Below are 14736 nucleotides of genomic sequence, written 5' to 3'. Positions count from 1 at the left end.
GACTATTAAGTTGTCTAGAGGAGTTTCTGTGTGCAGAGTCTTGTGGGTTTTATTGCTTTCACATCAGGGCATACTGAGAAGAATGCATTGTAATTTGTTCTTACAGGAGTTTTCCATGTGTTGTTGGGGGCTTTTTGGTTTGGTTTTTAAGAAAAAAAAATGCTGAATGTAGTGAAGGTTTTGTCCAAATTATTTCATCTGTTGGCCATCACAGGCAGGGTGGGTGGAAGCAAACTTTGTGAACTGTTAGAGCCAACAAGAAATGTAGGACTCGTACATACTGCTATAATAATAGCCAGTGAAATGGCCATGTTTTGTGTTATCTCAAAATTTGTTAAAAAACACTGATTTTTTTGTTCTGTGGTTGAGTTGAATGATGCATATGACCTTCATGCAGGTCTTTACCACATTAGTTCTGATAAATCAATTTTGGCAGCTCAGACTAAGCTGATGTATCACAGTAACATTAATCAGTGAAACATAAGGTGTTTGTGTGACTTTGAAATTTCTCTACTTTCTTTTTCTCTGCTAAATGTGAAGTGTTATTTCCGGAAAGGCTTGTGTTACAATCACCACAAGCTGTCAAGACCCAGAACACTGCAGAGTATTGTGCTGTTGATGATGGCCTTAAACAGCCTTCACAGCAGGAAAGTAAGGTATCTATTCTGTAAATGTTCCTTAAAATGTTAACCTCCATTCAGATTGGTTACAGATACTAACTGTACAGCTATTGGCAGGAAGGAATTGCATAATGGAGTATCAAAGAATCAAAGCTGTATTCTGATGACAGAAGTTTTTGTTTGCTGCCTGGAGATGGGGGATTTTATGATAACTGATACTATAAAGCTAACAAAATGGAAAGTGTGTATTAAAAAAATGTGTGATTGTGATGGGAATTATCAGATTTGCCTTAGACTAGTTTTCATAGCTACTGTTGAGTAGATACTTAAGTCCAGTCACTGTGGCAGGAAATAATATTGTGATAGAAGGTAATCATCCTCTTCTGAGTAGATTTACCCAGGTTCAGCTGCCACTTGTATTAATAAAATGTAGAAATACTTCTTAGAACAGACTTTAGGAGGCTGCCTAATTCTCTTTCCTTTTTGAAGCAGGACTGTCACCAGCAGTAAATCAGTCAGCTTGGGAGATGTGGGCAGCATTTCTTTACTTTTGTCTAGAGTTTTCACAGCGTCTGCATAACCTGTGCTTCACCACCTTTACGCTCAAGATTTTTTCCTAATTCCCTAATTATTTCAGCTGCAATTTGTCTTTTGCAACAAGGAGTAATCAATCAATCTGGTTTGAAATCAGTATTATTAAGATGATTGAGGCATGATGTCCAGAACCTTGCCAACACCACATTCCCTACAAGCAGTTTTCTCCCATGCTACAGTCTGAAAGGACATGTCCACTAAGGAAGATGCATGTATCTGTGCATCTTGTGTAGTGGTCTGGAATGTGGCTGCTTTTGTGGAAGCAAACAAGTTGTGTAGTCATGGCTTCAAAATCCTCATCTGAGCCTGCAAAATATTTGTGGAATATATGTTTAATGTTAGCAGAGCCAAGCTATTAGAAATCTTAAACTTAAAATGCCAATTCCTGGCACCATCATCTACTACTCTTACCTTTCTGTCTTAACAGTAGATATTCTATTTAATGGGAAAAAATTAAAGCTTAGCAACTTCAAAAGTATTAGGGAAGATAGTTGCCTGTCTTCTTAAGGTTATAAATGCATTTGTCTTCACTTACTGTTTTCAGGTCAAAAAAAAGAACAAACAGACAAAAGGTATGACATCGAGGGAGGTGGACATAACAGGTGTGATGGAAGTAACTCTACAAACAAGCCAACTTGGTGTATTTTCTGTGCTTGAATAATAAGTATCACATCAGTAAATCAGGGCTGAGTAAGATACCTTTAACATGTCCTTGTGCTCTGTCTTTTAAAGACAGATTCTAGAACTACTAACAGGAGGTTTCTGTGGAGCCTTTTGATGCATTACTTAAACGTCGCTAATTCACAGAATCCTAGAATGGTTTGGGTTGGAAAAGACCTTAAAGATCACCTAGTTCCAGCCCTTCTGCCACAGTGAGGAACACCTTCCACTAGACCAGGTTGCTCAGAGTTCCATCCAGGCTGGCCTTGAACACTTTCGGGGAAGGGGGAGCAAGCATCTGATGATATATTTTTTAATGAATAAATTGTCATATCCCAGTCATTTACTCAAAACTTTTTGGTGTCATACTGAGGGTTTTCAGTTTGTTACTGGGATGCTGTCTTTCATCTTTGGGAAAGCTTCGCTAAAGATGCTAAAACTTTTTCAAGTATCTCAGATTATTCTTACGCTATTTTTGGAAAATGTGACTTTAAATACCACTGTACTGAAATGCCTAGGAGGGTAATTGTGTCATTTTTTTATCAAAAGGGTGCTAAAGAATTACTGAGTAATTACCTAGAATGCACTTCTGTCCAAGGGTTAGTAAGATTCTGCTGTTGAAAGCTAAAGCTAGACTAATTCAGACAGGATTAAGAAAAAAATTCCAGCAGTTGTAAGAGAGGACTGATCATGTAGTACTGGTACCATCCCCGAAGTGCCAGTTACTGGAAGTTTCTCAAGTTTTGCTATTCTAGGACAAGAAAGTGAGCTTGATTCTAAAATTACTGAATAGAGCTTTTATGGATTGTTGGGTTATGTAATCATGGTCCTTTTCTGGCTTTCAATAAAAAGCCAGTACACTTCGGAAATATTAATGGCTTATTTTCTACTTGGTATTCTATGAAAACTGATTTTTGAGAAATTCATTAGTTGTTACAACAAAAAGAAAATAAAAATTTGCAGAAGCATATTATGAATTGGAATTGCTTTTATCTCCATATGTTAAAAACACATATGTGAAGTTCTGAGATATGCTTGTCTTGATTATAGTTGGTGAAACTGTGGCACTTAAACAGAGAGATGGTGGATTTTTCAATCCTGTGCTGAATGTGCAACAGAAACTGGCAGTGAAAAGGATACTGAGCGGTGAATGTCGCCCCGCACCTTATCTTCTCTTTGGACCACCAGGAACTGGAAAAACAGTAACAGTAATTGAAGCTATTTTACAGGTAGTGGTGAATGACAAATCAGTCATCTCTAGTCTTTTCCATGTTGGAACATTTATAGTATTTCCGTAAGTACCATCATATATTTTTCCCAAGGAGTTTTCAAAATACTCTTTTTAAAATCATTTTCTATAGTTCCATGAAGGAGGAAAATCCCATCTTCATATGGATGTAACAGAATTCTGAATGGCTTATTTTCAAGTCTTTTTGTCTTTAAAACTTCAGTGAACAGTGTCTACCTTGTGATTCCAGTAGTCCATAATGTATTCGTGAAGCACAGGTATACATTGATATGATAACCATGAATTAATTCTGTTGTGGATACACTCAGTTTGAGAGGACTTAGTGGTGAGCATTGACAGGAGTGTTACTGAACTGCAGAAGAATGAGTGGATATCACACGTGTGCAAGACTCTTCTGGGTTCCATATTCAATGAAATAAAATGGGAATGTTGGTGCTATTGATGCTTCTTAAATAACCTTTTTTTTTTTTTAATATCTGTATTCTTTAATATAGATACATTTTAGTCTCCCAGATAGTCGGATTTTGGTATGTGCACCGTCAAATGCTGCAACAGATCTGATCTGCTTGCGGCTGCATCAGAGCAATCTCTTAAAACCAGGAACTATGGTCCGAGTTAATGCTGCCTTCAGGTCAGCAGAGGTAAGTATTACAGATACCTGCCACTTAATATTTCCATTTTAATATTTTTACCTTAAAATGCTGATTTAGTATTTTAACTCTCAGTGGCTATTAGGCTGCTTAGGCTTGCTGAGGATCCAAAGTATTGCTTCAGCTTTTCCAGAAAGTGGAAAATGTTGATCATAATCCTTAATTTGACTGTATGAGCATAAGATCTTCACCTCTTTCTTGTAGTGCTTAACTCTACAAGCAGCAAATAGGCATTCTGGGGATTTTTCATTTGATTCGTTGTTTTTGGTTTTTTTATCAGTCCAAGTTAAGACTACTTAGACAGAAAGTAAGCAAGTAGAACCATCATCTCTATGCAGGACACATACATTGTGGGTTCATTACATATATACATATATATTTATACATATGTATATATATTTATACATATGTGTGTGTATATATATAGATATATGTTTGTGTATATATATATGTGTGTGTGTGGATGTATATATAGATACGTATATGAAGTATCCCAGTGTTCCATATTGATCCTTATAATAAAGCACAGATGTCCTGCATATGTACTGCTTTGCTTAGGCTAATTCATTCATTCATTTTGGTGTATGAATGGGTCTAAATCTATGTGTTTTGCTTAGCTTTTAAAATAGTCTTCAGAGAGCTTTTCTATTCAAATTTTAAAATTCTGGTTTAGGCTGGCATTTTGTTACACCATTTTTGTTTTGCAGCAAATTGATGACATGGTGAAACCTTACTGCAAAGATGGGGATGATATTCAGAAAGCATTGTGGTCCAGGATTGTAGTTACAACATGCAGCAGTGCAGGATTGTTTTATCAAACAAATACACGGTACAGTACCATAGATAGGCATATCACTGAAATGGCTGGATGACACAAACCCCAGAGCTTTTAAAGACTGTCTGAACTGTAACTTGGGCTGTTTTAATCGTTTATTGCGTGCACCTTTATTGTGAAGAAAGCAAAGCACTTGGTTTTGGTAATGTTTCAGCAGGAACTTTCTTCATGCTAAATTTAAGAATTATCTTGAGTAGTGTTTAAGGTTTTTGAAACAATAACTTCTCTGCCACCAGTGGAAATTGTATTGCTCTTGACAATCATTTTGGCTCAAAATGATTGCCACACTAAAAATTATATTGTATTTGGCTTTTACCAAGCCACCTTTACTAACTGTAAACAACTATCAATCATATCAAGTGCTATTAATCAAGGTTGTCTCTGTCTTGGATTTTACCTTTGGAAAAGGACACTCTGAAGCCTTACTATCTTGAGTTGTTTGGCAGAAACAAAGCTTGGGGATTGTCTTTGCTATGTCAAGTGCATTGTTTTAACTTAATACCTTAAGGAAACCGAGAATAAGGGAAGCTTATTGGTACAAACAATGTTTTAATTAAGGGTTATGTATATCAGAGTATGTAAGTGAAATCAAAGATGAGAACTTAAAGTTACAGAGTTGTTTTTTCTATATTTCCTTCTGGAAATACCCATCTTTGTTCTGTGTCTGTGGGGTTGCCTGGCATACTTGCCTGTCAAGGATGTTAACAGAATTGCTGAGGTCAACCACAGGGTGGCAGAATGAAGTAATCTGAAAAGAGCCCTGTTTCAGGTTAATGTTGTTTAATTACAGGCTTGGACATTTCACTCATGTGATTGTGGATGAGGCAGGCCAAGCAAGTGAACCGGAGAGTCTGATTCCAGTTGGGTTGGTTTCAGAAGCTGATGGGCAGGTAGTTCTCTTAACATCATTTACTGAAAGGAAAAAAGCTTGTTTTTTATTTTCATATTTTGTGAATTATGTAGAAAGCAAGCAGCCATTTTCGTAATGAGTTTTTTAATAGAGATTATTCATGCATAATATCAATTCTCTACACTAAAACAACTTTCTTTACATCTAGAACAAGTCTATGTTGGTAGGACTGGGTCAGTGTGTGGAAGATATCAAAATAAAAGTATGCGTTCCGTTTAAGACAAAAACATACTTCTGTCCTTTGCAAAAAAATGTTTGAAGGAAAGCAGATATTAATTGATCTCTGAATTCTGAAATGTGTATGTCATTATAAAATGAAGTTTCAATAACAATTGTTTTAATCTAAGATGGATGTTTTTAAATTTCGTATACAGATAATTCTCGTTGGTGATCCAAAGCAGTTAGGGCCAGCAATAAAATCGAAACTTGCGCAGACTTTTGGATTAAGTATGTCCTTGCTAGAAAGACTGTCATCAAGAGAGCTATATCAGAGAGATGAGGATGCTTTTGGTTCCTGTGGAGCATATAATCCTTTATTGGTGAGTTAAACTTTCCATTAGCCCTTTTCAGCTCAGTCAAAAAAGGAGAAGTTGTGGTTACTTACCATGATTTTGCTCCCTGATGCTTAGTGACAAGTCTATCTTGAGCATTAGTTTTCTAGAAAAGCTTGATTAGTTTGCATATGTAGTCTGAACAGTAAAGATGCTGAGCCCTCCAGCATGTTAAAGCTTTTCCTTGAAGGGGTCCTCTATTCTTAAGCAGTATAAGTCAAATATGGTGCACAATAATTTCAAATTCCCTTTCATCTTCATTGTCCGCATTTACCATACCATCATAACTTATTTTTTCAAGATGAAAAAATGCAATTTCTGCTTCTAATGTAAAAAGACAAGCAGAATCTCTTCTTTGATGATAAATTTTGCAAACATCATGTTTCACAAAGGGAAGAAGAGAAACTGTTCTTATTTCTTGATCATCTCTTCCTTTGAAGGATAGCTTCCCCAGACTCTTGTATGGGCAAGTAGCTAAAGTCCACATTAAGTGGCAGAGGTAGCATAGTATTTAAACATGTACAGATGTTTGAGCTGCTTTCAATTACTGTCTGAATCTGAAAAACAGGGGTGATGTTAAGCTTCCTAAGATGCCTTCCTATTCTCATGGTAACATATTTCGAAGAATTAAACTGAGAGCAAAGGATGACTAGATGACCATGGAAGTAGAGAAGGCAGGAAATCTGATGGCAGATTTAAGGTGAAGGTATTTGGCCCTCCTCAAATCTGTTACCACAAACTTTGGTTGTTGTGTTCCATATGCAGTGCTTAAGGAGATTTGGCACAGTGAGAGAGCAGGAAGTGTGAGGGCTTTAAGGATACGTTTCAACTGGAATATCCTACATTATCCTTTCTACAGCACTGGGTTTTTTTGAGCTGGTTATTACTGTCTGGAATGCTTCCTTGAGACTGTTCTTTCATTTAAAGACAAATAGTTTCAGATGTCTTAAGGCCAGCTTCTATCAGCTGTTCTGATGCTCCCTTTTTGCCTGTCAGTACTTCCTCAGAAGAACATGTTACATCCATGGAAACTCCATGGAAATAATCTGTCCCTTAAAAAAAGATGATATGTCTGTAGATCAAATGTTTTAAGAAACTGGAGAATGACCAATTCATCTATCATGTACATTCAATTCTCTTGGTTTCCCCTTTGGAGGGGAAGGAGATGGTCCTTCAAAAAAACTGCTTTGGTGTACTTTTTACTTACAGAACACCACACCTGCAGTTTTTGCCTTGAATACAGTTCTTCGGCAGCTTTAGAAATGCTGAATGCTAGCAGATGGTAAGGTAGTAGGTGTGTTCTGAGAAGTCTGATGAATAATTACCTGTTTCAGTTACTGATTTTGGGTTTTGTCTTTGCAGATCACTAAACTCACAAAGAACTACAGGTCGCATTCTGCATTGCTTGCCTTGCCATCTAAATTGTTTTATCATAAGGAGCTAGAAGTTTGTGCAGATACTTCAGTAGTAACTTCTTTTTTGAATTGGGGGAAATTGCCCAGGAAGGGATTTCCATTAATTTTTCATGGAATAAAGGTATGTAAAATGTTCATACAGTGAACTGTATAGGCTTGCTAGCAGTTTGCTGATTTCTTTAGAATAAATTCTAGAAAGGACATGAAAAAGATTGAACTGTCTCTCACAAGTAATGTGACTTCCTAGCCATCTGGTTTTAGAGACAACTGCTGAAGTCAAATGTTTGCTAAGAACTTGAGCAGCTGCCTCTTGAGGTGCATTGTGGAGACATTTTCATACAGGTTTAAATTCATAGCAGATGACCAGGATGGAGTTACCATCAGCTGCTTTAGATTGGTTTTGATGAGAGTTTGCTATGTTAGGATGGATACAAGCCTCTAAAACTGAAGGATCATGAGGGTTTAACTTGGCAGAGGAAAAAATAGTACCTTGGAAAGTAAGGTTTCTTTAGTCTTCCAAGAAGTTAGTAAGAAGTGGTAATACCTGCTGCTTGGAGAAGCTTGGTTTTGAACTCTTCTGTCTTGCACAAAAGCAAGATACCAGCTTGTTAGCACATGTTACTCTGAGTTGAGATGTAACTCCTTTGTTGCATACTTATAATAATGTTGTCATATCAATTATATTTATAAATGTATAAAAAATATATATAAATTGTGAGGTGATACTTGTTCATTAGAAAAGGTGTATAGAGAGGAAAAGAAATTATATGTAACATTCCATCACTTTTTTTGCATTCAGGAGGTATAAGAATAATCTATTAATAAATACATAGTCATTTCTGCACCTGATTTCCATCGTGTCATTTCCTTTCCCCTAATACAGGGCAGTGAAACACGTGAAGGTTGCAGTCCTTCATGGTTTAATCCAACTGAAGCAGTTCAAGTAATGCAGTACTGCTGCCAACTGGCTAAAAGTGAAGCCTCTGCAGTATCAGTGACAGATATTGGAGTGATTGCACCATATCGTAAACAGGTATAATGTTTAACAGGTCTGATGTCTTAAGAGCTTCAAAGTTGCTGTATTTCATCTCATGTATTTATATGGTGGCTGTGGTTTGTTCAAGCAGGAGGGCGTATGTCAGAATTTCACTGTTGTGTGAAATTGTGACGTTACACAGTGTATTATCAGTCATCAACGGTGCTGCCGTTGAAATCTGAACCTAGAGAAAGACAGCAATAGTGACGTTCTACTGGTTTTTTAGTTTTAAAAATCAAGCAATTAAGGAGACCAATTTGGAAATAGAAGAGATTTTTCAGTTGCTGAAACTAAAGAGTGCAAGTCAAGAATTTATTATCCAACAGCTGGAACAGCAGTCTGATTCTGTCACTCTCTGCACTGAAGACTGGAACAAAAGGGAATTATTGTGAAGTAAGTGGCATGACACCTTGTTGTGGCCTTGAGGAGACTAGAGGAAACAATTACTGTGACTTCTTAGCTGTCCTGTAGTCAGACTTGAAGTTTGTACTGCTATTGAAACCTCTAGAGAATGCTGAACATTAACTTGAAATGCTGTGCTTTATTTTTTAATGTATTTGTATCCAGGTGTGTTAAATATGTGATGTTTACTTTCATTTTAAAAATAAACTTAATCCCCTTTCTGTTGCAGAGAAGGTTTTGGACAGTGCACATAATTCTTTTTGGTACTCACATCTCAGCGTTCGTAACCTTGCACATGTGGCTTGGGGGAAACACTGGGAGGTGTGTAGAAAAGACCAAGCCCTTGTGAAGAAACCTCACTTGCAAATTAAAGCTTGTACCGATCCGGCTGGTCAGGTGCATGCACCTGCCTGTGTTTGCAGTCATTTGTTTTTTTCAAATATGTATTCATAGAATTGATATGACTGAATTTCTTATACTCCCTAAATGATGATTTCACATGATTTAATGTGTCCTTCATCTGCCTATAATACAAGGCATGTGATAGTATGGTCCACATTAAGAAAGTCACTTTGTATTGCAGGAACACTGATTAGAAAGTAGTGTTTGACCATAATCTTCAGCTTAGTCAGGCATGATTTCTTCTTAAATCTTTTGGAGCACTTCAGTTAAAATCTCTAAACAGCTTTTAGCAGATGGCAGCACAGCAATCCCACATGTACCAGGATCGCAGTGCCTGAAACTCCTTGTTCTCTTTCTGGTTTGGGAGGGTACTTAAGATCATATCTCACATCTGCCTTTCACTCTGCATGATGCATCTGGCAAGCAAAGGTGGAATCTTTGTAGTCTTCTTGATGGGCTAAGGGAAGCTGCTTGCCCTGCCACGTCTGTGGTGTGCATGGTTTCGGATATGATGCATACTGGAAAAAGAGAGTTTAAGGATCTAAGTTATTCTTTTTAAAATCTGGACTACTAAAAATCTCTCGCCTTCTGCTCAATTTGTGGTAGAAGGTGAAGGAGTAGTCTCTAAGTTGTGTATTAACTGTGATACTTTCTTGTAGGAAAAGTTACTATTTTATTCTAAAATCTTGCTAATGATTGATGGTTAAGCTCGGTGTAGTCATTCCTTTCGACATTGCCATGTTGAAGCACATACATATATATGTGGTATGGTTTTGGTTTTAAAGCAGCCCACTCTCAAATGTAAAACTAAATTCAAACCCTTTGGTTTTGCTTTGGTTTTTTTTTTTTTTTTTTGTAGGTGGAAAAAATTAGATTTCTTCTCAGAAGTATTGATTTGGAAGACATAAAAGTTGGCACAGTAGAAGAGTTTCAAGGGCAGGAGTACATGGTTATCATCTTATCAACAGTATGTAAATTTACTGTGGTCCTTTTGAGAATTTTTACATGTGTAGTTCTTTGTGTCTCCTTTTTGATATAGGCCTCTAAAAGAAAATTTAGAAGCCATATTTTTGTCAGTCTGTATTTGAAAGCAGAGCTTATTAAGTGCATGCATGTGGAGTTATTTTGCTCTTTGAAATCTGGATTATTAAAAATCTGTTGCTTTCTGTTTAAAATATGGTAGTAGTATTTCACATTTGTAGCTTGGAGGAAGAGTCTGGGGTTTTCTCACTTGTGGTTTTTTTCCTGAGGGCAATGGTACTGAGCTTACTTTCAGTGTTCCACATCGTACCATAGCTTTTCAATCCACCATTGGATCTCTCTTAAAGTAGTTCTAAGTATGTACTATGCTCTTATTTATAAGAACTCTTTATTTAGGTTATGAAAATTTTCTTTTTTCAAAGATAGGTTCAAATATAGATGAAATATGGGTGAAAATCTAATGAGTCATAGTTTTAGCACACTACTTGCTTTGGCTGTTTTTCCTATGCTAAGTCAAAGCACACTGATGAGGCTATTGAAGAAGGCGTACTGAAAGACACATTGTGAAATGTCATTCACCTGAGTGGATTGTTGGAGTAAGGAAATATGTTAAAGTTACCCTGTGTTGTGGTCTTACTATTTTATTTCTAAAACTATCTATAATTAATTTTAGGTGCGATCTCAGAAAGTCCTAATTGATGATGAAAAACACTGTTTGGGCTTTCTCTGTAACCCAAAGAGATTTAATGTAGCAATTACTAGAGCAAAAGCTTTGCTGATTGTCGTGGGAAACCCTCACGTTCTTGTGAAAGTAAGTTTTGGGTTCATATCTTTGAATTGCATGTGTTATTTGCCACAGCAGTTGAATGATTTTGTGGTTTAACCTGATGTGAGGGAGCATCAGAATATGCTAGGAATTTGTACATTGTCCTCAGTCTGCATTTAGGAATATCTGAACTCCCTGGGTTCCCATACAAAAGGACAGTTCAGGCACACATACAGTAGATTTCCAAGCGCAAAGGAAGTGGTGCTCTGTGCATACAGACTCCTAGCTCCTTTTTGTTTCCAGCATGGAGGCTCTGACCTCCTCTAAAGTTCTCCAGCAGCCTGCAAGTCCAGTAAGCATGTTCCGAATAAACTCATGCAATCAGATTCTTCACAAAATATAATTGCTTCACTTTTTAAATGGAGTGTGGCAGAAGTGATTGTTCCCAATTGATGCAATGAGTGCCAGGGAAGAGGACTCCTTTTGAACTCATGCATGGTCCTTTCACGGGAATAAGTTGAGCTTGTCTTAATATCTCATTTTATTCTATTTTATTTGTTTTATTATTTAGTCTTACTTCAGGAACAAGAAGGAAAACAGTATTCCAGAAATGGTCTGAGTAAAAATTTAATTCACCCATACCTAACATGTAATTACGTGTAATTTAGAGCAGCTGTAGATACCTTCCTCACATGTTACACCATGCTTGCACCATTTGTAGAGTTGTTTTTGGAAGAGGTCCTATTAAATCTCTTACATTCATGTGCCATGTTAATTTGTTTGAAAATTCACTTCACAGTGCACCGTGATTACAGTTACATATTAATCTTCTCTTGTAGGATCCCTGTTTTTGTGCACTGTTAGAATACAGTTTAATGAACAGAGTTTATATAGGTTGTGACCTCCCCGCAGAGCTGGAACACCTGCAGAAGTAAGTGTCTTGTCTTCACTTTAACCTTGCTAGATATCGATCCATTTACAGTATTTTTAGAGCTAGTGTCATTTGAAAGATTGATCAATACAACAACCTGTGATATCATAGTAGGATTGGATTTTGCATTCCTAAGTAAATATTATGTGAACATAATGACATGTAATGTAACTCTGTTTTCTGCCATCCCATAAGAGAGTCTGAGTATTAATTATTAAATATGAGCTGTTGTTGACTTTGGTATCTTATGTATCCCCAAATGATGATGGCATATTTGATGATCATAAGGTGGGGGGGTGTACAGCAGAAATGGTTAAGGTGATTTCACTGTAGTTAAAAACGAAGTGCTTGGAATTTGATTTAAGTATGTCCCTTCTGATAACATGTAATAAATACAGTGTTAAATGGGTATTATACACCAGATTATACTACTGGGTTTTTATAATCAAAAAATCATGTTGTTTATGGAAAGGTAAGCAAAATTTTTATGTGACTCTCTTTAATTGACAGGTGTGACTAGTTTTTTGGTATTCAGGATGCAGTCACGGTTTTAGTATTCATCTGTTTTGAAACTAACACTTAACAGAAACTCAGTCCTGAGCAGATCAAGCGCCTGTTGTCCTCAGAGAGAGGCACATGTTCTGAAATGGATAGAAGTTTCTGCAAACAAGATTTTTTTTTTTAAAAGAAGTGAAAAAGTTGTAATTATAAGATAAAATAGTACTGGCAACTTACTAGCTTCTGTGTTTAAAATGTGTATTACTGTGCCTCTGCAAAGAACAGGATGCCTGAATCCTTCAGGCATCAGGAGAAAAGTATTGAAGGACTCCTATGTAAGCTTTTCCTTATTCTGTAATTGTTTCAGCTTCTCAGTTTTCTTGGACTTGTGTAGTGCCACCTAAAACTGGACTGTCTCAAGAACGTAGATGTGTCACGTCATTGTTGTGGGAGTGTTACAGTAACATATCTAGGATGTGAACTGGAATGATACATTAAATGTCTCCATTCAACTGATGCTGAGTACCTTAAGCCAAAACCCTACTCCTAGTTTTTAAGGCCTTTGTATATACAGCTGAGATCACACAGGGTGTTCTTGGTTTCCACTGCAGTCCATCCATCTGCTGTGGTGTATGTCAGAGGAATGCCTTAAGTGGCAGTTAAAGAAAAAAAGAAAATTAAAACTGTGTTTTGCCTTTCTGTAAACAAGGTATAAAATAAAGTATTGTGTTTTATTTTGTCAAAATTAAAACAAAATGATAGGTTAGCAGTATTTCTGCTCTTGGCTTAATTTGGCACTGTGCTTTCCCATTAAACAGTATTTTTCTCTCTTCCTTGTCCTCTCCTTGGTGATTAAGTCTTGCACTTTAGGAGTAGCTGGACAACTAGACAGTGTGTTTAAGAATTGCCAGTACAACAAGATGGCTTTCTGTAACAAACAGAAGTGTGTTAGATAGGACTATAGGCTACAGAGAAACAAATGAAGGAAGAAAGAAAGCTTTTGTTTGCCTTGTTTACAGTCCTCTCATGTCACTTCTGTTCTTGGTGTGCACTGTGCTTCTTTCCCTTGCAATGCACAGTATGCAGATACTGCAACTTACAAGATGGCAAGTGGGGTAAAACATCAAAGCCAGGCAGGATATAGGGTACCTGCACTTATTGTGATACAGGGTGGAGTGCCCAGATCTGCCTCTCACCCAGACTGCACTGTCAGAGTGTATCCAGGGTGTCACAGCTGCATTTGAGCAGCACTCCAGACTATTCAGCCCAGTATCTTTGATGTTGTATTATGCTGCTTAAATTGCTTGCGTTCATGACAGGCCAGGATAGATGGTTTGTGTTGTTGCAGTATGGTGCTGAAAATACCAGCACTGATGCCATGTCAATATTCTACATTCAACTCAAGAAATTGTTTAACTAAGATCTCTTCTAGTTGCCTTCGGAAAGACCTCTTGCTTCAGGATTGTGTTAGAATGTACCACATCTCACAAACCACTGCTTCCAACCTTGGATTTTGTTAGTGTGCTCATGCTCTCTTGAGAGAACAGGGAAGAGATCATAATGGAGATGGATTATGCTTACTGTATTGCAAGATACCATCTAGAACTTTTGACTAGTATTCCCATGACATCTGCAGGGCAAAGTAGCAAAGGACTGATTGTGATACTTAATAGCTACAATTTAATAACCTTTGGACTGTAATAGTTTGCATGTTGGCATCAGTTTCTGCAAAATAAACTACTTGATTTATATTTGAGCATTGGGCATTTATTACTCAGTAAAAGTCAGATTACAAATGCTTATTATCATACATGGTTTTTTTAGAAGAGCTCTCAGTTTAAAGAGCAAGTACAAAATAACATTCACATGTAGACAAGTCCTGGACAAAACTTGGGTCCTTTTGCACTTGCTTTTGTACACTTTAATATTATAGAATGCAGTTACCATCTTCAAGGAAAATACTGCTTTTGTTTTTACACATGTATGCACAATGTAAAAGGTAGAAGTATGTCAATGTGGTTCATGGGTCACACTTCTCAGTTGGGGAAAAATGTGTGTCTAAACAATATCAAAATTAAGGGAAGGTGAGAAGTGGTGGAAATGCAGAGTAGGAATGATTGCACAGATAAATAATGGAGAAGTATTTCCATGTGCACTCCTCTTAAGGAAAAGTAGTAGCATTGAATCTGCACATGGGTACCTGAAGGTGCTATTCTAGCGGGTGGCTGAGGGAGCT

At 37.0% G+C, this 14736-nt stretch overlaps 1 protein-coding gene across 4 annotated transcripts in view; it reads left to right on the top strand.

The window, feature by feature from the left end:
- The window catches only part of MOV10L1 (Mov10 like RISC complex RNA helicase 1), a 35505-nt gene extending 21249 nt beyond the window's left edge, over positions 1 to 14256 (top strand). For 3 of the 4 annotated variants that reach the window (XM_032107579.1, XM_032107578.1, XM_032107576.1), the window contains 13 exons: positions 541 to 656; positions 1759 to 1786; positions 2925 to 3103; positions 3618 to 3764; positions 4481 to 4602; positions 5399 to 5498; positions 5893 to 6057; positions 7432 to 7605; positions 8368 to 8517; positions 10184 to 10291; positions 10979 to 11116; positions 11911 to 12002; positions 12513 to 14256. In XM_032107579.1, the coding sequence (XP_031963470.1) occupies positions 541 to 656; positions 1759 to 1786; positions 2925 to 3103; positions 3618 to 3764; positions 4481 to 4602; positions 5399 to 5498; positions 5893 to 6057; positions 7432 to 7605; positions 8368 to 8517; positions 10184 to 10291; positions 10979 to 11116; positions 11911 to 12002; positions 12513 to 12522 (1529 nt within the window). In that variant the 3' untranslated portion in view covers positions 12523 to 14256. The remainder of the gene's footprint in view (positions 1 to 540; positions 657 to 1758; positions 1787 to 2924; positions 3104 to 3617; positions 3765 to 4480; positions 4603 to 5398; positions 5499 to 5892; positions 6058 to 7431; positions 7606 to 8367; positions 8518 to 10183; positions 10292 to 10978; positions 11117 to 11910; positions 12003 to 12512) is intronic. The other variant, XM_032107577.1, reaches the window with a different exon arrangement.
- Positions 14257 to 14736: the final 480 nt, after the last annotated feature.

This window comes from Corvus moneduloides, chromosome 4 (assembly GCF_009650955.1).
Source record: "Corvus moneduloides isolate bCorMon1 chromosome 4, bCorMon1.pri, whole genome shotgun sequence".
NCBI lineage: Eukaryota > Metazoa > Chordata > Aves > Passeriformes > Corvidae > Corvus > Corvus moneduloides.
The sequence above is the reverse complement of the archived record's forward strand: the minus strand, read 5'-3'. Positions and strand labels throughout refer to the sequence as shown.